The sequence below is a fragment of the Oryx dammah genome, unplaced genomic scaffold (genome assembly GCF_014754425.2).
Source record: "Oryx dammah isolate SB20612 unplaced genomic scaffold, SCBI_Odam_1.1 HiC_scaffold_23, whole genome shotgun sequence".
Lineage (NCBI taxonomy): Eukaryota > Metazoa > Chordata > Mammalia > Artiodactyla > Bovidae > Oryx > Oryx dammah.
In genome coordinates this window covers 87190339-87217126 of record NW_024070207.1, presented here as the reverse complement: position 1 = coordinate 87217126, position 26788 = coordinate 87190339, and the positions used below count along the sequence as shown (strand labels likewise).

At 37.1% G+C, this 26788-nt stretch overlaps 1 protein-coding gene across 2 annotated transcripts in view; it reads right to left on the bottom strand.

The window, feature by feature from the left end:
- Window positions 1-26788, bottom strand: part of MTMR8 (myotubularin related protein 8) — a 230332-nt gene that overhangs the window by 121488 nt on the left and 82056 nt on the right. For both annotated transcript variants that reach the window (XM_040266115.1, XM_040266114.1), the window contains exons 11-12: window positions 22058-22258; window positions 19507-19635 (exon numbers count right to left, since the gene is read on the bottom strand). In XM_040266115.1, coding sequence (XP_040122049.1) covers window positions 19507-19635; window positions 22058-22258 — 330 coding nt within the window. The remainder of the gene's footprint in view (window positions 1-19506; window positions 19636-22057; window positions 22259-26788) is intronic.

Genomic DNA, 26788 nt, shown 5'->3' with positions numbered 1-26788 from the left:
TCTAAGGACACAGCCCCACCCACCAGCAAACAAGCAACCTTAAGACCCTTTTGAGTCCCCAAGTATCTCTGGAAATGGCCATTCCTAGCAGAGGGCCTAGGACTCAGCTCCACTCACCAGTTGGCAGGAACTAGCCCCAGAATCCCAAAATCTTCCAGAATTCTCTGAAGGACAAGGCCTTCCATGGAGTCTACTGTAGTGTTTGAACCAGCTGTACCTGCTGGGGGCAGACACTAGACACAAGAAAACCACAGTCCTGCAATTTGTGCACACAACTTGCCCACCAGCAAGCCAGACCCCATCTTATGATGAGTTGGGTCCTGAAAATGCAACACCAGTGAACCTGCTCTAGCCTTGGGATCAGCATAACCACCCCCCAGGAGACAGAAACTAGACAAGAGAAAATAGCAGCTATGCATCTGGTTGACACAGCCTACCCACTAACAGGCTAGATTCTGCACTAGAATCAGCTGGGCCTTGGCCACACCAACCAGCACATCAATAGAAACTTTACAATACTTCAGAATATACAGTGAACTGTGTCATGAACAGGCCACCAAGCACCAGTGATCCAACACCAGCTCTGGGATACCTAGGACTTACAAGCAGTCTCTAGGCCACAACATTGCACCCAGTGGACCAGCACTAGACCCAGGACCTGGCTTCACTCACTAGCAGGCAGACAAAAGCCCTGGGTTCTGTTGAACTTGACTCTATCCACCAGTGACTAAGCACTTGCACCAGAGCATCCCAGGTTTCCACAGTCAATCTTGTGACCAAGTTCCATCAACCAGCAGCTAGCAACCTCATTATAACGTAAAATGTAGCAACCAACCAGACTGGGGACCAACCAAATTTATCAGACTGCCCGTATAACCAGCATAACACAAAAGAAAGACCCACAAAGCCTAACATAGCAGGAAGCATTAGAGCATATACCTTAGTTTATGAGCAAGGAGTTTGCTGCTAGGATGCATTAGGACATTTCCTTAAAAGGGCCACTTCTTTTTATTGTTATCAATTTAAGTGTTATCTTAAACATTTATTCGTTTTTCATTGGGGGATAATTGCTTTATGATGTTGTCTTGGTTTCTGCCATACATACACATGAATCACACAGGTGTACACGTCCCCCACCCTCTTGAACCTCCTCCCATCTCCCACTCCATCCCATCCGCCTAGACTGTCACAGAGCACTGTGTTGTGCTCCCTGTGTCATACAGTAAATTCCCAGCAATTACCTATTTTACATATGGTAATATATATGAGTTTCAATGCTAATCTCTCAAATCATCTCACTCTCCTCTTCCCCCACTGTGTCCACAAGTCTGTTCTCTATGTCTGTCTCTATTGCTGCCATACAGATAGGTTCATCTCTATTGCTGAGCATACAGACAGGTTCTTCAGTACCACTTTCCTAGATTCTATATATATGTGTTAATATACAATATTTGTTTTTCTATTTCAGACTTACTTAGTCAGTCAGTTCAGTCACTCAGTGGTGTCCGACTGCGATTCCATGAATTGCAGCACACCAGGCCTCCTTGTCCATCACCAACTCCCGGAGTTCACCCAAACTCATGTCCATAGAGTCAGTGATGCCATCCAGCCATCTCATCCTCTGTCATCCCCTTCTCCTCCTACCCCCAATCCCTCCCAGCATCAGAGTTTTTCTGAATGAGTCAACTCTTCACATGAGGTGGCCAAAGTATTGGAGTTTCAGCTTTAGCATCAGTCCTTCCAAAGAATACCCAGGATTGATCTCCTTTAGAATGGACTGGTTGGATCTCCTTGCAGTCCACGGGACGCTCAAGAGTCTTCTCGAACACCACAGTTCAAAAGCATTAATTCTTCAGTGCTCAGCTTTCTTCACAGTCCAACTCTTACATCCATACATGACCAGTGGAAAAACCATAGCCTTGACTAGACGGACCTTTGTTGGCAAAGTAATGTCTCTGATTTTGAATATGCTATCTAGGTTGGCTATAACTTTCCTTCCAAGGAGTAAGCATCTTTTAATTTCATGGCTGCAATCACCATCTGCAGTGATTTTGGAGCCCCCAAAAATAAAGTCTGACACTGTTTCCACTGTTTCCCCATCTATTTCCCATGAAGTGATGGGACCAGATGCCATGAGCTTCGTTTTCTGAATGTTGAGCTTTAGCCAACTTTTTCACTCTCCTCTTTCATTTTCATCAAGAGGCTTTTTAGTTCCTCTTCATTTTCTGCCATAAGGGTGGTGTCATCTGCATATCTGAGGTTATTGATATTTCTCCTGGCAATCTTGATTCCATCTTGTGCTTCTTCCAGTACAGCGTTTCTCATGATGTACTCTGCATGTAAGTTAAATAAGCAGGGTGACAATATACAGCCTTGACATACTTTTTTTCCTATTTGGAAACACCAGTCTATTATTCCATGTCCAGTTCTAACTGTTGCTTCCTGACCTGCATATAGGTTTCTCAAGAGGCAGATCAGGTGGTCTGGTATTTCCATCTCTTTCAGAATATGCCACAGTTTATTGTGATCCACACAGTCAAAGGCTTTGGCATAGTCAATAAAGCAGAAATAGATGTTTTTCTGGAACCCTCTTGCTTTTTCCATGATCCAGCAGATGTTGGCAATTTGATCTCTGTTTCCTCTGCCTTTTCTAAAACCAGCTTGAACATCTGGAAGTTCACGGTTTATGTATTGCTGAAGCCTGGCTTGGAGAATTTTGAGTATTACTTTACTAGCATGTGAGATGAGTGCAACTGTGTGTTAGTTTAAGCATTCTTTGGCATGGCCTTTCTTTGGGATTGGAATGAAAACTGACCTTTTCAAGCCCTGTGGCCACTGCTGAGTTTTCCAAATTTGCTGGCATATTGAGTGCAATAATTTCACAGCATCATCTTTCAGGATTTGAAATAGCTCAACTGGAATTCTATCACCTCCACTAGCTTTGTTGCTAGTGATGTTTTCTAAGGCCCACTTGACTTCACATTCCAGGATGTCTGGCTCTAGGTGAGAGATCACACCATCGTGATTATCTTGGTGTCAAGATCTTCTTTGTACAGTTCTTCTGTGTATTCTTGCCACCTCTTCTTAATATCTTCTGCTTCTGTTAGGTCCACACCATTTCTGTCCTTTATAGAGCCCATCTTTGCATGAAATGTTCCCTTGGTATCTCTAATTTTCTTGAAGAGATCTCTAGTCTTTCCCATTCTGTTGTTTTCCTCTATTTCTTTGCACTGATCACTGAAGAAGGCTTTCTTATCTCTCCTTGCTATTCTTTGGAACTCTGCATTCAGATGCTAATATCTTTCATTTTCTTCTTTGCTATTCACTTCTCTTCTTTTCACAGATATTTATAAGGCTTCCCCAGACAGACATTTTGCTTTTTTGCATTTCTTTTCCATGAGGATGGTCTTGATCCCTGTCTCCTGTACAATGTCACGAACTTACTTCCATAGTTCAGGCACTCTATCTATCAGATCTAGTCCCTTAAATCTATTTCTTACTTCCACTGTAAATCATAAGGAATTTGATTTAGGTCACACCTGAATGGTCTAGTGGTTTTCCCTACTTTCTTCAATTTAAGTTTGAAGTTGGCAATAAGGACTTCATGACCTGAGCCACAGTCAGCTCCCAGTCTTGTTTTTGCTGACTGTATAGAGATTCTCCATCTTTGGCTGCAAAGAATAAAATCAATCTAATTTCAGTGTTGGCCATCTGGTGATATCCATGTGTAGAGTCTTGTCTTGTGTTGTTGGAAGAGGGTGTTTGCTAGGAGCAGTGCCTTCTCTTGGCAAAACTCTATTAGCCTTTGCCCTACTTCATTCCGTATTCCAAGGGCAAATTTGTCTGTTACCCTAGGTGTTTCCTGACTTCCTACTTTTGCATTCCAGTCCCCTATAATGAAAAGGACATCTTTTTTGGGTGTTAGTTCTAAAAGGTCTTGTATGTCTTCATAGAACTGTTCAACTTCAGCTTCTTCAGCTTTACTGGTTGGGGCATAGACTTGGATTACTGTGATTTTGAATGGTTTGCTTTGGAAATGAACAGAGATCATTCTGTCATTTTTGAGGATGTATCCAAGTACTGCATTTCAGACTCTTTTGTTGACCATGATGGCTAGTCCACTTCTTCTAAGGGATTCCTGCCCACAGTAGTAGATATAATGGTCATTTGAGTTAAATTCACCTATTCCAGTCCATTTTAGTTTGCTGATTCCTAGAATGTCAACATTCACTCTTGCTATCTCTTGTTTGACTACTTCCAATTTGCCTTGATTCATGGACCTATCATTCCAGGTTCCTATGCAATAGTGCTCTTTACAGCATCGAACCTTGCTTCTATCACCAGTCACATCCACAGCTGGGTATTGTTTTTGCTTTGGCTCCATCCCTTCATTCTTTCTGGAGTTATTTCTCCACTGATCTCCAACAGCATATTGGGCATCTACCAACCCAGGGAGTTTCTCTTTCAGTATCCTATCATTTTGCCTTTTCATACTGTCCATGGGGTTCTCAAGGCAAGAATACTGAAGTGGTTTGCCATTCCCTTCTCCAGTGGACCACATTCTGTCAGACCTCTCTACCACAACCCGCCCATTTTGGGTGGCACTATATGGCATGGCTTAATTTCACTGAGTCAGACAAGGCTGTGGTCCATGTGATTAGACTGACTAGTTTTCTGTGATTATGGTTTGTGTGTCTGCCTCCTGATGGCTCTCACAACACCTACCATCTTACTTGGGTTTCTCTTACCTTGGACGTGGGGTATCTCAGACTTACTTAAGGCCACTTCTTTAAGGCTTGGAACATAATCAACGTGCTAGGTACATTGAAATAAAACCAGCAACTTAGGAAAAATGAGGTAACAGAGGAACATGTTCCAAACAAAGGAACAAAATAAAACACTAAAAGAACACAGCAAAGTGGAAATAGGCTATTTACCTGACAAAGAGTTCAGGATAGTGATCTAAAAGATGATCAAAGTACTCAGGAGAAGAATGGATCCACAAAGTAGGAAGTCAGAAGTTTTAACAAAGAGTATGAAAATATAAACAACAACTGGAAATAAGAAATACAGTAACTGAAATGAAAGTAAAATAGAAGAAGTCAATAGAGGACTAAAAGATAGAGAGGAACAGATCAGTGAGCTGGATGAAAGAGTAGTGAAAATTAGTTTTCCTGAATAGAAAAAGGAAAAAAAAAAGAATGAAATAAAGTAAGGACTGTCACCCTGCTTATTTAACTTATATGCAGAGTACATCATGCAAAATTCCAGGCTGGATAAAGCACAAGCTGGAATTAAGATGGCCAGGAGAATGATCAATAACTTCAGGTATGCAGATGACACTACCCTTATGGCACAAAGTGAAGAAATAAAGAGCCTCTTGATGAAAGTGAAAGAGTAGAGTAAAAAAGTTGGCTTAAATTTCAACATTTAGAAAACTAAGATCATGGCATGATGAAGAAACAAAGGAAAGAGTGAGAGACTTTTTTTTTTTATTTGAGCACTGAATCACTGCAGATGGTGACTGCAGCCATGAACATAAAAGACGCTTGCTCCTTGGAAGAAAACCTATGACCAACCTAGACAGCAAATTAAAAAGCAGAGACATTACATTGCCAACAAAGGTCCAACTGGTCAAAACTATGGTTTTTCTACTCATCATGTATGGATGTGAGAGTTGGACTGTGAAGAAAGCTGAGTGCCAAAGAATTGATGCTTTTGAACTCTGGTGTTGGAGAAGACTCTTGAGAGGCCCTTGGACTGCAAGGAGATCAAACCAGTCAATTCTAAAGGAAATCAGTGCTGAATATTCATTGGAAGGACTGGTGCCGAAGCTAAAATTCTGATACTTTGGCCACCTGGTGTGAAGAACTGACTCATTGGAAAAGAACTTGATGTTGGAAAAGATTGAAGGTGGGAGTAGAAGGACACAACAGAGGATGAGATGGTTGAATGGCATCACCAGCCCAATGGACATGAGTTTGAGTAAGCTCCAGGGCTGGTGATGGACAGGGAAGCCTGGCGTGCTGCAGTCCATGGGGTCACAAGGAGTTGGACACAACTGAGTTACTGAACTGAACTGATAATACCTCACTAATATCAATGGAAAGGTCATTCAAGTAGAAAAGCAACTAGAAAACTCTGGCCTTAAATGACACATTAGACCAAAAGGACTTGCTATATATATGTTATATAAAATGGCCCAAGCCAAAGCAACATGATACACATTTTTTAAGGTTACATGGAATATTCTAAGGGTAGATCTCATACTAGGCCACAATTGAAGCATCAGTAAATTGACACAATTTGAAAACTTATCAAGCATCTTTTCCAAGCACAAAGTTATGAGACTAGCAACTGAAAAATACCTGAAAAAAAAGAACACATGGAGGCTAAACATATGTTACTAAACAACCAATGCATCACTGAAGAACTCAAAGAGGAATTAAAAAAGTATCAGGAGACAAATAAAAACAAAAACACAATGGTCCATAATCAATGAGACACAGCAAAAGCAGTTCTAATGGGGACATTTGTAGTGAAACAAGCTGACCTCAGTTCAGTTCAGTTCAGTTCAGTCGCTCAGTCATGTCCGACTCTTTGCGACCCCATGAATCACAGCACGCCAGGCCTCCCTGTCCATCACCATCTTCCGGAGTTCACTCAGACTCTCGTCCATCGAGTCCGTGATGCCATCCAGCCATCTTATCCTCGGTCATCCCCTTCTCCTCCTGCCCCCAATCCCTCCCAGCATCAGAGTCTTTTCCAATGAGTTACCTCTTTGCATGAGGTGGCCAAAGTACTGGAGCTTCAGCTTTAGCATCATTCCTTCCAAAGAAATCCCAGGGCTGATCTCCTTCAGAATGGACGGGTTGATCTCCTTCAGAATGGACTTGTTGGATCTCCTTGCAGTCCAAGGGATTCTCAAGCTGACCTCAGCAAACAATAATAAATTCAAATAATCTAACTTTACACCTAAAGGAACTATTAAAAAAGTGCAAACAAAACCCAAAGTTGGTAGAAGGAAAGAAATCATAAATATCAGGGCAGAAATAAATGATATAGAGACTAAAAGAAAAATCAAATAAGAGATGGTTCTTGGAAAAGATAAATTAAACTCATAAATCTTTAGCCAGATTCATCATGAAATAAAGAGAAAGGGCCAAAATAAATAAAATCAGAAATGAGAAAAAAGAATTTGCAACTGACATCAGACAAATACAAAGGATCTTAACAGTCTACCATGAACAATTACACGCTAATAAAATGGACAACTTAGAAGAAAAGGAAAAATTCCTAGACAGGTACTATCTCCTAAGACTGAACCAGAAAGAAATAGAAAGTATGAACAGACCAATATCAGTAATGTAACTGAATTAATAATAAAAATACTCTCAATAAAACTGGAAACTATAACCTGGAACTGAAATATAAACTATAAAACTGGAAACTGAAACCAAAGAACTATACAGCCTAATGGGGGAATTCTACCAAACATTTAGAGAAGAGTTAACATATCTTTTTAAATTATTCCAAAACACTGCTGAGAAAGGAATGCTTCTGGCCTCTGTCTATAAGGCCAGCATCATCCTGATACAAAAAAAGCAGACAAGACAACACAAAAAAGAAAATTATAAGCCAATATCACCGATGAACATAGATGCCAGAATCCTCAACAAAATATTAGAAAAGCTTATCCAACAATATATCAAAAAAATCACACACATGATCAAATGGGATTTATCTTGGGGATGGAAAGATTTTTTGATGTCTGCAAATCAATCAATGTGATATATCACATTAACAAAAAGAAGAATAAAAATCAGGTGATCAACATCACAGATGTAGAAAAAGCTTTTGGCAAGATTCACTTTTGATTCATGTTAAAAACTTTCATTAAAGTTGGTATATAGGGTATATAACTCAGTATACAGATTGGAAAAGTTAATATTATTGAAATAACCATAAATCCCAAAGCAATCTACAGTCAATACAATCCCTGTCACAAAAGGAGAATTTTTACTAGAACTAGAACAAACATTTTAAAGGTTCTATGGAAAAAAGATAAACCAAAAATAGGTAAAACAATCTTTGCAAAGAAGAACAGAGCAGGAAGAATCATGTTCCCTGACACCAAATTATACTACTGAATACAATGCAAATCAAAACAGTATGGTACTGGCACAAAGACAGATACACAGGTCAACAGAACAGAATAGAAGTCCAATAATAAACCCATGCAACTATGGTCAATTAACCTATCACAAAGGAAGCAAGAATATACAACATAGAAAAGATAGTCTCTTCCATAAATGATGCTGGTAAAACTGGACTGCTACATGTAAAACAATGAAATTAGAATACTCTTTAACATCATATATAAAAATATACTCTAGATCGATTAAAGACCTCCATGTAAGTCTATAAACCAAAAAAAACTCTTAGAAGAAAACACAGGACGAACACTTTTTGAAATAAATAATAGCAGTTTTTTTTTTTTTGGAATTGTCTCTTGAAGCAAAGGAAATAAAGCAAAATATGCAAATAGGGCCTAATAAAACTTAAAAGCCTTTGCACAGCAAAGGAATCAATTGACAAAACAAAAAGAACTCACTGAATAGGAGAAAATATTTCAAATGATATGAATGGTAATGAATTAATATCCAAAATACATAAATATCTCATACAGCTCAACACCAAAAAAAACAAACATATGGACTGAAAAATGGGCAGAAAAACTGGACAGACATTTATCCAAACAGGAAATGCAGGTGACCAACAGGGACATGAAAAGACACTCAGCATTCTCAGTTATCAGGAAAATGCAAATGGAAACCACAATGAGATATCACCTCACACCTGTCAGAAGGGTCAAAAGATGTCAGAATGCAAAAAGAACACAAATATGGATGTGGAGATAAACTCTTGTATAGTGTTGGTAGGAATGTAAACTGGTACAGTTATCATGAAAAACAGTAGGGAGGTTTCTCAAAAATAAAACTACAGTGGAATTGCTGGGTTATATGTTGTATATCTGAAGAAAATAAAAACACTAATTCAAAAAACTAAATGCACTCCATTGTTCATGGCAGTCTTACTTACAACTGCCAAGATATGGAAGCAACCCAAGTGTCCATGAATAAATAAAGAAGATGTGGTATATACATATACAATGGAATGGTACTCACCCATAAAAAGTTTGAAATTTTGCTATCTGCAATAACATGGATGGACGTGGAGAGTACTAGGCTATGTGAAATAAGTTATCCAGAGAAAGAGAAACATGATATATTATCACTTACATAAGGAATCTAAAAAATAAAATAGATAAGTTAATATAAATGAAAGAAACTGACACACAGATATAGAGAATAAGCTAGTGGTTATTGCTAGGGATAGGGAAGAGACAGATAGCAAATTAGGGGTAGGGGATGAAAAGGAACAAACTACTATGTATAAAATATATGTTACAAAAATATATAACAGAGAATATGGCTAATATTTATATTAACTATAAATGGAATATAACCTTAAAAATTGTATCACCAAATTGTATACCTGAAACTTAGATAATAAAATATTGTACATCAACTATATATCAGTGAAAAATATTTCATGGAATACTGTGATCAAAATGATAGAAAATTTGAAATATATCTCATGAAAAAATTCAATAATCTATAACTCAGAAAAGCAGTTCAATGAGATGAGAAATAAAATTAAGTAACAGAAGGAATACATTATCAAACAGTTTAAAACTCCAAAAAAGAACTAAACAATAATTCTAAAACTAAGGACCACAATACATGAGATGAAGAACACATTAGAAACCACTGGAAAACAGAGTTAATCATATGGAAGAGAAATTTCTTGAGCTTGAAGATAACAATCTAGAAATAACACAAGTAGAAGAGGACAGACAAATAAGATATAAAAAAAATGAAGAAATTGCATGAGAGAAGGGTAAGAGAAGGAAAGGGAGTGAAGAACTCATTTGAAGAAGTAACAGCTGAGAGCTTTTAAAACCTGGATAATGAACTAAATATGCATGTCCATGAAACCAAGAGAATAGCTAATTAGTTAATTACCTTGATTAATAAAGACCTTATCCAAGAAATATTATATTAAAACTGTCAAAAATTAATGACAAAGAAAAAATTACAAAGGCAGCCAGAGGAAAAATAGATGGAAAGGCAATGCCAAAGAATGCTCAAACTACCGCACAATTGCACTCATCTCACATGCTAGTAAAGTAATGATCAAAATTTTCCAAGCCAGGCTTCAGCAATACGTGAACCATGAACTTCCTGATGTTCAAGCTGGTTTTAGAAAAAGCAGAGGAACCAGAGATCAAATTGCAACATCTGCTGGATCATTGAAAAAGCAAGAGAGTTCCAGAAAAACATCTACTTCTACTTTATTGACTATGCCAAAGCCTTTGACTGTGTGGAAAATTCTGAGAGAGACAGGAATACCAGATCACCTGACCTGCCTCTTGAGAAATCTGTATGCAGGTCAGGAAGCAACAGTTAGAACTGGACATGGAACAACAGATTGGTTCCAAATAGGAAAAGGAGTACGTCAAGGCTGTATATTGTCATCCTGCTTTTTTAACTTATATGCAGAGTACATCATGAGAAACGCTGGACTGGAAGAAACACAAGTGGAATCAAGATTGCTGGGAGAAATATCAATAACCTCAGATATGCAGATGACACCACCTTTATGGCAGAAAGTGAAGAGGAACTAAAAGGCGTCTTGATGAAAGTGAAAGAGGAGAGTGAAAAAGTTGGCTTAAAGCGCAACATTCAGAAAACGAAGCTCATGGCATCTGGTCCCATCACTTCATGGGAAATAGATGGGGAAACAGTGGAAACAGTGTCAGACTTTATTTTGGGGGGCTCCAAAATCACTGCAGATGGTGACTGCAGCCATAAAATTAAAAGATGCTTACTCCTTGGAAGAAAAGTTACAACCTACCTAGATAGCATATTGAAAAGCCGAGACATTACTTTGCCAACAAAGGTCTGTCTAGTCAAGGCTATAGTTTTTCCTGTGGTCATGTATGGATGTGAGAGTTGGACTGTGAAGAAGGCTGAGGCCGAAGAATTGATGCTTTTGAACTGTGGTGTTGGAGAAGACTCTTGAGAGTCCCTTGGACTGCAAGGAGATCCAACCAGTCCATTCTGAAGGAGATCAGCCCTGGGATTTCTTTGGAAGGAATGATGCTAAAGCTGAAACTCCAGTACTTTGACCACCTCATGCGAAGCGTTGACTCATTGGAAAAGACTTTGATGCTGGGAGGGATAGGGGGTAGGAGGAGAAAGGGACGACAGAAGATGAGATGGCTGGATGGCATCACTGATTCGATGGATGTGAGTCTGAGTGAACTCCGGGAGTTGGTGATGGACAGGGAGGCCTGGCATGCTGCGATTCACAGGATCGCAAAGAGTCAGACACGACTGAGCAACTGAACTGAACTGAACTGAACCTACAAAAGAACCTCCATTATTCTATCAGATTTCTCTGCCAGCCAGGAGGGAATGGAATGACATCCTAAAAATACTGAAAGATTAAAAACTGTAACCCAAGAAAACTTTATTCAGCAAAGGTATTACATATGAAAGGTGAAGGTTTGAAGGTTTTCCCCAAATAAGAAAGCTGAGGAAATTCATCAGCACTAGGACTGCCTTACAAGAAATGTTTAAAAGCAACTCTTCTACCAGACATAAAAAGTCAAAGGTACAGAAAATGTTGAATAAGGTGATAAACAGAATCAGAAAATGACAACTGTATATTAGAATAGGTTGTTTAAAACTTAATTATAAAATTTAAATAAAAAAGAAGCAAAAGTAACTATAGTTACTTCCACTTAGTAACAAACTGACAACATAAAAAGGGATAATTTGAGACAACAGAAATATATAAAGGAAAGAGAAAAAGGATGGAAACTATAGAAAAATTAAGATGACGTTATCAGAAGAAAAAAACCTACTTTAAGAGATACTTTATATAAACTCTGTGGTTTAGAAAAATTAAGGTAAGATGTTATCAGAAGGTAAAAACTACTTTAAGAGATTCTTTGTATAAACTTTATGGTAACCGCCATACACAAATCTAAAGTACAGCACAAAACAAGAAAGAGGTAACTGAGAAAGACATCATAGAGAGCCACTAAATTAAAATAGCAGATAGAAACACAAGGAAAAAGAAACAATAGAGATATAGATCAATCAGAAACAAAAGTTTACATGGCAGTACTGAGTTCTTGATAGCAATAATCATCTAAATAAAAATTGGTTGAATTTAGCAATCAAAAGTTACAGAGTGGCTGGATAAATAAAGGAAAAAACAAGACTCAACTATATACTGCTTCTGGGACATGTATCTCAGCTCTAAAGACAAACATAGACTCAAAGTGAAGCAAATGGCAGTCAAAAAAAAAAACAGTAGATGTTTCCATAGTATATTAGACAGACAGACTATGCCAAAAAATTTAACAAGAGACAAAGATGGACATTATAAATGATAAAGGGTACAATTCAAGAAGTTACAAAAATTATTAATATATATGAACCATGTTAAGGAGTGACAAATATATATAAAGGAATTATTAACAGAATTAAAGGGGTACATTAAAAGCAACACAGGAAGTGTAGCACATGTTAACACCCTGTTACATCAGTGGACAAATCATCCAGGCAGAAAATCTTCAAGGAAACAGCAGCCTTAAAGAAAACATTAGAGCACATAGATTTCATAGGTTGGTACTGACTACTTCTTAAAAATACAGCAGAATATACATTCTTATCAAGTGTACATGGAACATTCTTAGTGATAGATCCTATGCTAGGACACATACACAAAAAGTCTCAATAAATTTCAGAAGGCTGAAATCATATCAAGTCTTTTTTTCTGATCACAGTGGCATATACATAGGAAATCAGCTACAGGAAATAAGCTGGAAAAAATTAAAACTACTTAGAGACTAAAAAATACACTACTAAACAACTCTTGGGTCAATGAAGAAATTAAAGATGAAATAAAAATGTGTGTGTGTGTGTGTGTGTGTGTGTGCTAAGTTGCTTCAGTCATGTCTGATTCTTGGCAACCCTGTGGACTGTAGCCTGCCAGTCCATGGGATTCTCCAGGCAAGAATACTGGAGTAGGTTGCCAGGCTCTCCTCCAGAGGATCTTCCCAACTCAGGGAATGAATCCATGTTTCTTATGTCTCTTATATTGGCAGGTGGGTTCTTTACCACTAGCACCACCTGAGAAGCTCCAAAAATTAAAACATACCTGAAGACAAATGAAAATGAAAACTTGACATACTAGTATTTATGGGAGGCAGCAAAAGCAGTATGAGGAGGGAAGTTTATAGCAATTCAGGCCTACATCAGGATACAAGAAAAATCTCAATAAACAACATAACCATAAACCTAAAAGAACTATAAAATGAACTACAAACAAAGCTCAGAGTTAATGGAAGGGAGGAAATAATAAAGACCAGAGCAGAAATAGAGGAGAGATAAAACAGATAATAGAAAAATATGAATGAAACTAGGAGCAGGTTTTTTGAAAAGATAAACAAAATTGACCAACATTTAGCTTAACTCATTAAGAGAAAAAATATAGAAGGCTCAGCTAAATAAAATAAACAACAAAAGAGAAGAAATTACAATGGATACCACAGGAATACAAATCATTATAAGACAATGCTGTGAACAGCTATACAGCAACAAATTAGATAACCTAAAAGCAGATAATTTTTTAGAATTATACAGCTGTCCAAGAGTGAATAATGAAGAAATGGAAAATATGAATAGACCGATCACTAGTAAAGAGACTGAAGCAGTAATCAAAAAACTCACCCCAAGAAAAAAGAAATCGAGAATCAGATCCCTTCACAGGTGAAGTTTACCCAACATTAAAAGTTGAGTTAATGTCCACCCTTGTCAAATTGAAGAGGAGGGAATGCTTGCTAACACGTTTTATGAGCTCAATATTACCTAATACCAAAACCAAACAAGAGTAAAGCAAAAAAAAAAAAAATTGTATAGGTCAGTATCTCTAATGAACATAGACACAAAAGTTGTCAACAAAAATATTAACAAAACATACACAACAATACATTAAAAGGATAAAATGTGACCAATTTGGATTTATTCCAGGAATGCAAGGATGGCTCATCATTCACAAATCAACCAATGAGATACACCACATCAACAGAATTAAGAATAAAAATTGTATGATCATCTCAATAGGTGCACAAAAGGCATTTTACAATATTCAACACTCATTTATGATAAAAACTCTCAATAAAATGGGCATAGAGTAAATGTACCTCAACATTATAAAAGTCATATATGACAAGCCCACAGCTATCATATTCAACAAAGAAAAACTGAAAGCTATACCTCTAAGATTAGGAACAAGACAAGGATGCCCACTCTTGCCAGTCTTATTCAACATGAGAAGTCCTAGTCAGAACAACTACAAAAGAAAAAGAAATAAAAGGCATCCAAATTGGAAAATATGAACTAAAACTGTAACTATTTGTGGATGACATGATTTTATATACAGAAAACCCTAATGTCTCCACCAAAAAAACCTATTAGAAACAGTAAATTAATAAAGTTGCAGACTACAAAATTCATATGCAAAATCTTTTGAGTTTCTACACCTTAAGAACAGACAAGCAGAAAGAGAAATTAAAAAGAAAATAATCTTCTTTACAATCACAACAGAAACAATACCTAAGGATAAATTAAACTAAGGAAGTGAATGACCAGTTTGCTAAAATCTATGACACTGTTGAAAGAAACTTAACAAAACACAAAGAAATGGAAAGACATTCCATGGCTGTGGATTAGAATTAACATTACTAAAATGTTCATATTACCAAATCAATCTACTGATTCAATTCAATCCCTATCAAAATCCTGATGACATTTGTTCATCAGAAATAGAACAAAACATCCTAAAATCTATGTGCATCCTGGGCTTCTCTGTATCTATGTGCATCCTGGGCTTCTCTGGTGGCTCAGATGGTAAAGAATCTGCCTACAATACAGGAGACCCAGGCTCAATCCCTGGGTTGGGAAGATTCCCAGAGAAGGCTATGGCTACCCACACCAGTATTCTTGCCTGGAGAATTCTATGGAGACAAGAGTCCGGTTGGCTGCAGCCCATGGGGTCACAAAGAGTCAGATATAAATGAGTGACTAACACTTTCACTTTTCACTTAAATAGCAAAATAAATTCTGAGGAAAAAGAACAAAGTGAAAGTATTTCCCTCCCTGATTTCAAAGCATACCACAAAGCTACAGTATCAGAAACATCACAGCATTGGCAGAAAAAAAAAATACATAGAACAATGAAACAGAATTGAGGGCACGAAAATAACCTCATGCACATATGGACAATTAATTTATGATAAAAAGGCAAAAAAACATACTATGGAGAAAGGTAGTCTCCTCAATAAATGGCATTAGGAAAACTGGACAATCCACATGTGGAAAAAAAAAAGAAAAGAAACTAGACCACTATCCCATAGCAGACACAAAATTCAACTTAAAATGGATCAAATCCTGGAGTATAAGACCTGAAACTATAAAACCCCTAGAAGAAAACATAGGCAGTATTCTTTGATGTTGGTCTTAGCAATATCTTTCTCCTCAGGCAAGGAAAGCAAAAGCAAAACCAATACAGTATTGTAAAGTAAAATAAAAAAATAATAAACAAATGGGACTACATCAAACTAAAAAGCTTCTATACAGTAAAGGAAACCATCAGCAAAATGAAAGGACAACCTACCAAATGGGACAAGTCATTTGCAAATATATGATATGGGGTTAATATGTAAAATATATAAAGAACTCATATAACTCAGCAACAACAAAATAAACAACTTGATTTTTTAAAAAACAGGCAGAGGATCTGAACAGACATTTTTCCAAAGAAGACATACAGATAGCCAACAGGCACATGAAAAGAAGTTCAAATCACTAATTATTAGGGAAGTGCACATCAAAACCCCAATATATCATCTCACACCCATCAAAATGGCTAGTATCAAAGGCAGGAAACAAATGTTGGAAAAGATATAGAGAAAAGTGAACACTTGTACACTGATGATTGGAATATAATTTGATGCATCCACTATGGAAAACAGTATGGAGATACCTCAAAAAGTTAAGAAAGAAATACCGTATTTTCCAGCTATTCTACTTTTGGGTATTCATATGAAGAATGCAAAAATAATAGTTTGAAAAGATACACACCACCCCTATGTATGTTGCAGATTTATTTACAATAGCCTAGGCATAAAACAACCACAGTGCTCATTGATAGATGGATAAAGAAAAGAAAAAAAAAATATATATATATATACAAATATACACACAATACATATATATACAACAGGATACTACTCAACCATAAAAAGGCAAAATCTTGCCTTTAGTGACAACATGGATGGATATTAAGGGTTTTATATTTATTAAGTGAAATAAGTCAGATGGAGAAAGACAAATATGATTTCACTCACATGTGGAATAAAAAGAAGAACAAATAAAAAAGATAAACACATAGATACAGAGAACAGGGTAGTAGGAGATGGTAAGCACATATATAGGACCATTGCAACAGGCTCCAATATAGCTCATCATAGCACTGGTTAGAACCTTACATTGTTGATGAAAAGGGTCAGGGAAAAAGGCAGAGCTGTTTCTTGAAGCAAGTAGATAGAGGGATAGGGCTGGGAAGTCAAGCTCTGCCTGCAGAGAGAAAAGGAGAAGCAGTGCTTCTACCCCACAAGAGGGTCAGGCTCAATCTGGCATTACCCATAACAAATTAAATACACACATTCCCTTCAACTCACATATCCCCTTCCTTAGAATCTATTCTGTATACTTGTATGAAATAAAGTGATTTAACTGACTGCATCCTGGAACCTGCATGGGAAAATGGATGTTCAGGGAGTCTCACCTGGGTGAAGATGACACTAAGGGAGGAGAGAAAGGCTGTGCCTTGAATGCCCCAATTCATTGTTTCTTACATTTTAGAACTGTCTTTAAGTACATTAAAGGATCTAAGCTTTTTAGGCAAATTATTGTTTGTTTATCTGAGTTTGAGTAAACTCTGGGAGTTGGTGATGGACAGAGAGGCCTGGTGTGCTGCAGTCCATGGGGTCACAAAGAGTCGGACATGACTGAGCAACTGAACTGAACTATCTGAAATTCAAATTAAAAAGCACTTTGGGATTGATATAAACAAAAATATAATATACCAAATTTATGGGATACAGAGAAAGAACTGCTAAAAAGGAAATTTATAACTGTAAGTACATTCATTAAAAAGAACCACTTAATCTTACATCTTAAACCCAAAGTTAGCATAAGGGAAGAAATAATAAAGATTAAAACAGAGATAAATGAATATCAACAGAACTAAAGTTGGTTCGTTGAAAAGATTAATAAATTCAATAAAATGTTAAGTTTAACTGATTAAAAACAATGAGAGGGTGCTCATTTTGGCAGCATATATAATACAATTGGAATAATACAGGGATTAGCATGACAGGTGTAAAATAATAACATGCAAATTTGTTAATCATTCCATATTTTGCTATGCTTGTAGAGCATTAATGTTCTTGCCATAACAGCAAACAGCAAAATGGTAACTGTATGAGTAGAGTATGTGCTAACTGATCTTATTGTGGTGAGCATTTCACAATATTTACATGTATCAGATCATCACACTATATATCTTAAACTTACATGATGTTACATGTCAATTATATCACAATAAAACTGGAAAAATGCCTCTCAAACCCCTAAAAGTAACAGAAATGCATCATTTAATATGTATTATCCAGTTTATGTACAAGATGCTTTTGACATTAAACGAAGGTATTTTGACCTCAAGAAATAAAAGAGGAAAGTCTCAAATTACTAAAATCATAAATTAAGTTAGGGATGTTATTATTGAACTTCTAGAAATAAAGAAAAATACTAGAGAAAGTCATGAACAATTGCATGCCAACAAATTAGATGAAATGGAAAAATTTTTAGAAACATACAAACTTCTAAAAATGACTCAAGAAATAAAAAATTTGAACAGACCTATAACAGTTTTTGATTCAGTAATCAAAAAATTCCCAATAAAGAAAAATTCAGGACCAGATGGCTTCACTGGTGACTTCTACTAAACACTGAATAATTAACAAGAATTCTTTTAAAACTATTCCAAATGTTGAAGAGTATGGAACACTCTCAGCTCATTCTATGTGGTCACTATAACCTTGATACCAAAGCCAGACCAGGACATTATAAGAAAATTGTAGATTAATATGCTTTATGAATATAGATGCAAAAATCCTCAACAATATGCTAGGAAACAAAATGCAGCAGCATATTAAGAGGATTATATACCATGACCAAGTGGGATTTACCCTATGGAAACATGGTTGGTTCCAAATCTGAAAATCAATCAGTGCTACACACCACATTAACAAAATTAACAAGAGGGAGTTCTCTGATGGCCTAATGCCCTGGATTCTGAGCTTTCACTACTATGGCCTGGGTTCAATCCCTGGTCAGGGAACAGAGATCCCTCAAGCCATGTAGTGTGGCCAAACAAAAACAAACAAAAAATAAAATTAAGGAGAAAATAACATATAATCATCTGCATCTCAACATGATTCAGAAAAAAAACATTTGATATAATCTAAAACACTTTCATCATAAAAACACTCAACAAACTAGGAACAGAACGGAATGTCCTAAACATGATAAAAGTCATTTGTAAAATAAAACAAAACTATAACATACTCAATGGAGAAAGGCTGAAAGATTTCCCCCTAAGATAAGGAACAGTATAAGAATGCTTGCTTTCACTACTTCTATTCAGCACTGGAAGTTCTACATAAGGCAAGAAAATAAAAGGCATCCAAATTGAAAAGGAATAATTAAAACAATATCTATTCAGAAATGACATGATCTTACACATATAAAATCCTACAGAATATACAAAATAAACCATTAGACTTAATAAATGCATTCAGTTCTGTCTTGTACTCACTGAATTGTGGTCAGTGAGCATGGCACCCTGTACTCAACACTTTGTGGGGAAAGTAGAAGAAACTATATCAGCACATTCTCTTTCTCTGTTTTTCCTTCTCTTTGTTTGGGAAAAGGATAAGAAAGAAGAGAAATACATAAGGAAAGACTAAAACGAATGAAACAACCTACATCTTGACTGGTTGTACTACTATAAATAAACAATTGCTTCTTGTTTATTTCCCTAAGCAAGTAACTACAAAGCCCTGAAAACCAATGGGAGTGTGGTCTTGCTTTCAGAGGCAGCAAGGAATGGGTAATCTGGGAGAGAATGTCCTACTCCATAGCTTGGGTTATGGAGATGATGTCAGTTATACAAGGAGAGGCAAAGAAGCTGAGGCCTTGGGGCTTGCTGTAAGAAAGGATGAACAGCTTAGGAACTTACTGAATGTTGTAGGGCACAGTACTAGGATTGAGTACCCCATACATAGTGAAGCCTTTATAGAGAGGGTTCCTGAAGTCTGGTTTCCTCTGAACCAAGAAAGGCCACACTGAATGGGTTTTCTCATATATTCTGTAAGAAAAGAAAAACAAGCCAAAAAATTAAAAGCAGCAAGCAGGTAACATCAACAGATTTGCTGAACTTGACAATCATCTAAATTCTATTAACAAGTAACCTAACTTAAGACAGGAGGCTAGGATATGATACAAGGAAAATAAAAATAAATGGCAATAAAGAATGAGTAACAAATTATCTGGGCTTAACTTATCCATTTTTAAAGAGATTAGAAAGAGTTCCACACTGAAGAACAACATGTGCCAAGTATATATGCAGAGACTCTGTCTCTGCCACAGATTGGTGATGTAATCTTAGGGATGTCCCTAGCCCTTTCTGGGCCTATTTTCTCATTTGTATAATGTGATCTTTAAGGTCTTTTCCAAATCTTGGATTCTATGAATAACCTTTCCAGTTTTTTAAAAATTTAGAATTCCTATTAAAAATCTGGTAAATTAACAGACAGGTGAATTTCTGGCTTTTCTATATTTTATTTCAAGCCAGCTTCTCCTCCACTCAGAAGGTATAAGACAGTGAAAGACAATTTAGCAATTTATATTAGCAAATATTTGTGAGTTATCCTAGGTGAGCAGCACTGATTGTGATATTTATATTACAAGACCGATTCTTCTTATCCCTTAGCTGAGTCCCTGGGGAGCGACTTAGTTAACACAAAAAAGCATGGAATTCATTGTCCCCAATGAAAGTTGCTGTGTATCCATGCATGGGAAGTTCATTTGCTCATACAGTGTCAAAGAAAGCTCTAGGAGGACAACAAAGAGAAGTGATATGGGATATATGATGTAAAAATTGTAGTCTTGTAACTTTTAGAATCCTCAGACCATTTCAATGAGGCCAAAGGAACTGTATATGCATCTTTCTCATTTGTTGTTGGTTGATAAAAGAAAAAAAAAATCTTGCGGAGGTAACTTAAATAGTATTTGTTGAGTATTTACTATGTGTCAAACACTGTCCCAGACTCTACTTAAAATACTCTATTAAATTTCATGATAAAACCTTGTGAGATATTTTATTCCCAAAATAATAATGAGAAAATGAGACAAAAAATAATTTGCAAAAGTCACACAGCTAGTAGGTGACAGAGCCAAAATCTGAAGCCAGGTCTCTTGGATCCTAGAGTCCATGTCTTTTCTTTCATGGATGAATGATATGTCTGCTTGTTTTATATAATCACTATTAAAGCATATGTTAAAAATTTTCAACTTTCATACTTTTACATGGAGATTCAGATTTGTGTGAGGAATGGGTTGGGGATATATTAGCCTCATTTTAAGAGGGTGGAGAAAAAGTATACAGAAAAGATCTCTGATTTTAGTGCTAGAAAAGCAGGTCAGAGACAGAACAAATGTGTTTATAAGCATTTGGGAAGAGGGTAAGAAAGTTCTAGCTGCAAAATGAAATAGAAATGTGCACAGAAGCTACCAAGTAACTACAGATTTTGAAGCAGCCAAATTCATCACTGTTCTCAGTGTTGACAAGAAAACAGAATTAGAGATATCATCTGACTTATCCAGGATATATCATAGCAGGGCCTGAGAACTTGAGCTAACTGCTACTCAGCTAACAACTCTGAAAGAAGAGTGGATTGTAAGATAGTCACTTCCCCTCTCTATTCTTTTTCTCTGACTCTAAAACAAGGAGAATGCTATTCCCAGAAACTGTCTTGTCAACTTCAAAAATTATTTACATTTTATACATTGTGAGGATGTTAGAGTTTAAGTCTAGTACCAATTCAAGTGCCTATAGGAGCTGGGGAAGTAACATACGAAGTGAGCTGAGAATAAACAACAGAAAGTAGTGAGAATTGTGGCAGACAAGAATGAGCTTGCTTCATTCAAATGGGGCAGGCTATTATTCAGCTCCAGCTGATTATTGCCATTAGAAAATGCAGGTCCAGTACTGCCAGAGTTCCTGATTTTGCAGAATATCTTGCCACAATGGCTTTTTGATTTTGGAAAAAATCCTAAAACAACTGGATTTTATGTGAAATATCATGATATTTAAATACTGACTACTAATTAACAGTTTAAAAAAATACTCTACAGATGAAACAGAATATACCTGTTAAGCCAGACTTGGCCTATGACCTGCTATTTAGTGATCTTAGACACAAATGATAAAGGACAGTAGCTAATGACTACTCATACACTCATTCCTTATAAAACCCTTGCACATCCATTGCTTTATTGATTCCTCATGATAGATCTGAAAATTATGTATTATTAACCCTATTTCACAGATAAAGAATCTGAGGTTTTGAGGAATACCCATAAAATTCCAAGTGTTTTATGCTTCAAAATTATTTTTATAGTTGTCATCTCCTCCCCTTTTGTGAACTGCTGTCCCAAATTCAGGGTGACTGGTAAATTTATACTGATCTCCTCTCCCTGTTCAGTGTTTTCTCACAAACTGAATTCACCTCAGATCATCTCGATCCTTCTGGCAGTTTCCAAGGAAGTTCCCAAACTGGCAGGAGAAAACGTGGTCATGAATTTCCAGCAGGAAATTTTCATTAAATTCAAAGGCACATGGAAATTGTTCCATTAATTGCCAGATACAGTCTAGGAACTGTGTGAAAATAGGGGATACTTCTTTAGAGTCCCCATCCAGGTGGCCACACCTAGGAAATACAAGTAAAGGTAAAGAAAGACAATGATTAACATCAGGGATTACACTGTTTGGAACAGGCTATAGCAAGGTCACCTTCAGTTTCTGTGTTGGAATTGGTAAGGAAATATCTAATGCCAAAATACCACTTAGAATCTCAAAGTTCATTAACCCCAGTGGATCTTTTAGCCACCAGCAACTTTCACTATTATCCAGATCATAAACCCTTTGGTCATCTATTCTATTTCCTTTTACATCCTCTACAATAGAACTTTCTACAATGATTGAAATGTTCCGTATTTGTGCTGTCCAATATGGCAGTCACTATTAAGCACTTTAAATGTGGCTAGTATGACTAAGGAACTGAATTTTCAATTATATTTAATTTTAATTAATTTAACAGCTATATTTAGCTTCATGTGAGCAAGGAGATCCAACCAATCCATTCTGAAGGAGATCAGCCCTGGGATTTCTTTGGAAGGAATGATGCTAAAGCTGAAACTCCAGTACTTTGGCCACCTCATGCAAAGAGTTGACTCATTGGAAAAGACTCTGATGTTGGGAGGGATTGGGGGCAGGAGGAGAAGGGGACGACAGAAAATGAGATGGCTGGATGGCATCACTGACTCGATGGACGTGAGTCTGAGTGAACTCTGGGAGTTGGTGATGGACAGGGAGGCCTGGCGTGCTGCGATTCATGGGGTCACAAAGGGTCGGACATGACTGAGCAACTGAACTGAACTGAGCAAATGTCATATCTATGTTGTTTACTGGACAGTGCCTGGTGTGAAAATAGTATTTAATACATTCCTTAAATGAATGAAAAAATCTCATCCCAGAACTGTTTAATGTTTTCTCCCCCATGATGCTCTTTCCCAACTCTACCATCCACTAGAAGCCCTAATCCACTGTAAACATACATGGCATCCTTAACTTCTACACTGAATGTTCTACCTTTTGATATGATTGAAATCTACCTCACCAAGGACACTACTTCTTGGGCCCCAAATAAAAGGGAGAAGGCTCGTCATTCACTCTTCATATATCATAATCCTAAAAGAAAGCTGAAGTGGGATCAATTTTCTCCTCACTACCACTGCATTCAACTACTCCTTTTACTCTCTTAAAAATACTTCCAATATGGGTCATGCCCATTCATTTTCCTCAGTGTTGTCTTCTACAATATTTGGGTTACTTCTCTACATTTTCTGAAGAATCTGACTCCAGTTGTAACTACTTATCTTTGGAGTAGATGCAGATGACCTACATTGGCTTAGACTCTTTAACTAACTAATCTACTTCACCGATCTTTACCTCTATCTACTTCACATCAGGCTTGTATATCCATGGCGTCCATGTTTCTTGATGTTAGCTAAAGGTGCTTCCTCCACTTTGAAACCTTAATCTCAATATCCTGCTCTGATCACCACATATTATACTTCCAAAAGCTGCTCATCTTACCTCATCCAGCCCTCATCTTTGGACCTCTCTACTTGCCAGATTCCTCCTACCTTCCTTACTACTCTATATTCTAGATCTGCCCCCATCAACTATTCTTTCCCCATTTTCTTCAACTTTCTGGTCTTTTTTTGTCATTATTTTCCTTCAAAATCCAACCACTGAGGAATAAACAAAGCTATGTTCTCTACTTCCACATCCTGACTGATAAATGCTGCTTGAGAAAAATTTAAAACCAGGCAAATTGACAACTTAAGTCTCCATACTCAGCTGGAACATAATTGTTCCCAAGTAACCTTTATTAATGGGTTTCCTTGATAGCTTAGCTGGTAAAGAATACACCTGCAATGCAGAAGACCGGGTTCAATTCCTGGGTCGGGAAGATCCCCTGGAGAAGAGATAGGCTACCCACTCCAGTATTCTTTGGTTTCCCTGGTGGCTCAAACAGTAAAGAATTGGCCTGCAATGTGGGAGACCTGGGTACAAGCCCCGGATTGGGAAGATCCCGTGTAGGAGGACATGGCAATCCACTCCAATATTCTTGCCTGGAGAATCCCCATAGACAGAGGAGCCTGGCGGGCTGCAGTTCTTGGGGTCACACAGAGTTGGACACGATTGAAGCAACTAAACAGCAGCAGCAGCAACCTTTATGTATATCCTTAACATAGTTTTCCCATTAACCCTTACAGCCCTTGCAAATTTTAAGCTATCTTCTGTAACCCTGACACATTTCACATTGATGTCTACAGTATTAATGAAAAAGATTAAGGCCATCAAGTAAAAATAACTAACTTTTGCCTTGGACATTTACAAACTTAGTTACTTCCCCACCTGTCCTTCCATGCAGTCTCCACTGAAGAGGTGTTCTTAGTTATCAGTTCAGTTCAGTTGCTCAGTCCTGTCCAACTCTTTGTGTCCCCATGGACTACAACACGCCACGCTTCCCTGTCCGTCACCAACTGCTGGACCTTGCTCAAACTCATGTCCATCGAGTGCGTGATTCCATCCAACCATCTCATCCTCTGTCGTCCCCTTCTCCTCCTGCCTTCAATATTTCCCAGCATCAGGGTCTTTTCCAATTAGTCAGTTCACATCAGGTGGCCAAAGTATTGGAGCTTCAGCTTCAGCATCAGTCCTTCCAATGAATATTCAGGACTGATTTCCTTTAGGATGGACTGGTTGGATCTCCTTGCTGTCCAAGGGACTCTCAAGAGTCTTCTCCAACACCACAGTTCAAAAGCATCAGTTCTTCAGCGCTCAACTTTCTTTACAGTCCAACTCTCACATCCATACATGATTATTGGAAAAACCACAGCTTTGACTATATATGGAACTTTGTTGGCAAAGTAATGTTTCTGCTTTTTAATATGCTGTTTAGGTTGGTCATAGATTTTCTTCTATGGAGCAAGGATTTAATTTTCTTCTTAAAGGAGCAAGTGTCTTTTAACTTCCTGGCTTCAGTCACCATCTGCAGTGATTTTGGAGCCCAAGAAAATAAGGTCTCCCACTGTTTCCATTCTTTTTCCATCTATATGCCATGAAGTGATGGGACCAGATGCCATGGTCTTAGTTTTTCACGTGTTGAGTTATAAGACAGTTTTTTCACTGTCTTGTTTCATTTTCATCAAGAGCCTCTTTAGTTCCTCTTTGCTTTCGGCTGTAAGGGTGGTTCTTGATTATACCTCAAGCTAAATGTTTTCATTTGGATGGAAGTCTTTATCCCTCTTTTCTTCTAAGGAGTCATTCTACAAAACATCCACTATTTATTTCAAATCTTTAATCTTCTTTAAAATTTATTTATTTTTAATTGAATAACAACTGCTTTACAGTATTGTATTGGGCTTCTGCCATACATCAATATGGATCAGCCATGGGTATACATATGCCCCCTCCTTCTTGAACCTCCCTCCCATCTCCCACCCATCCCACCACTCTAGGTTGTTACAGAGCCCCAATTTGAGTTCTCTGAGTCATATAGCTAATTCCCATTGGCTATTTATTTTAAATTCCTATTGGCTATCCATGGAGTCACAAAGAATCAGCAATGACTGAGCAACTGAACTGATCTATTTTACATATGGTAGTATATATGTTTCCATGTTACTCTCTACTTTCATCCCACCCTCTCCTTTCCCACCCCACTCAATGTCCATAAGTCTGTTCTCTACATCTGCATTTCTTTTCCTTCCCTGCAAATAGGTTCATCAGTACCATCTTTCTAGATTCCATATATATGTGATAATATATGACATTCGTTTTTCTCTTTCTGACTTACTGAACTCTGTATAATAGGCTCTAGGTTCATCCACCTCATTAGAACTGACTCAAATGTGTTTTTTTAATGGCTGAGTAATATTCCATTGTATATACACACCACAGCTTCCTTATCCATTCATCTGTCAATGGACATCTAGGTTGCTCTATATCCTACCTATTGTAAATGGTGCTGCAATGAATATTGGGGTACATATGACTTTTTCAATTTTGGTTTCCTCAGGGTATATGCTTAGCAGTGAGATTGCTGGGTCATATGGTAGTTTTATGCCTAGTTTTTTAAGGAATCTCCATATTGTCTTCTATAGTGATTGTATCAAATTACTTTCCTACCAACTTTGCAAGAGGGTTCCCTTTTCTCCATATCCTCTCCAGCATTTATTGTTTGTAGATTTTTTTGATGATGGCCATCTGACCAGTGTGAGGTGATATCTTATTATAATTTTGATTTATACAATCTTCTTTTTTAAAACTTTTTTTGCATGAAAGATTCTTTAAATCTATAGTGCTTTATAATTTTCACAAGTTTCAGACACATGATTTCATATAATTTCATAACCCTCTTAAAAAATTTCCTACCTACAAAACACCTTGCTGAAGTGGACTTTGTACAAATTTGTGTTGAATGATCATAAAGTTAATTTCCCAAATGATAAATAAGTAATTTGGATTTCTTTTAAAGGCCTATAAAGGCTATCTTCAAATTTCAAAGCTCTCAGGAGAAATCATTCTGGATTTGTACTCAGTGTCACATTTTTTTTTTCTTTGGCTTTTACATAATGTGTGACAGGCTATATGAGTCATAACTAAA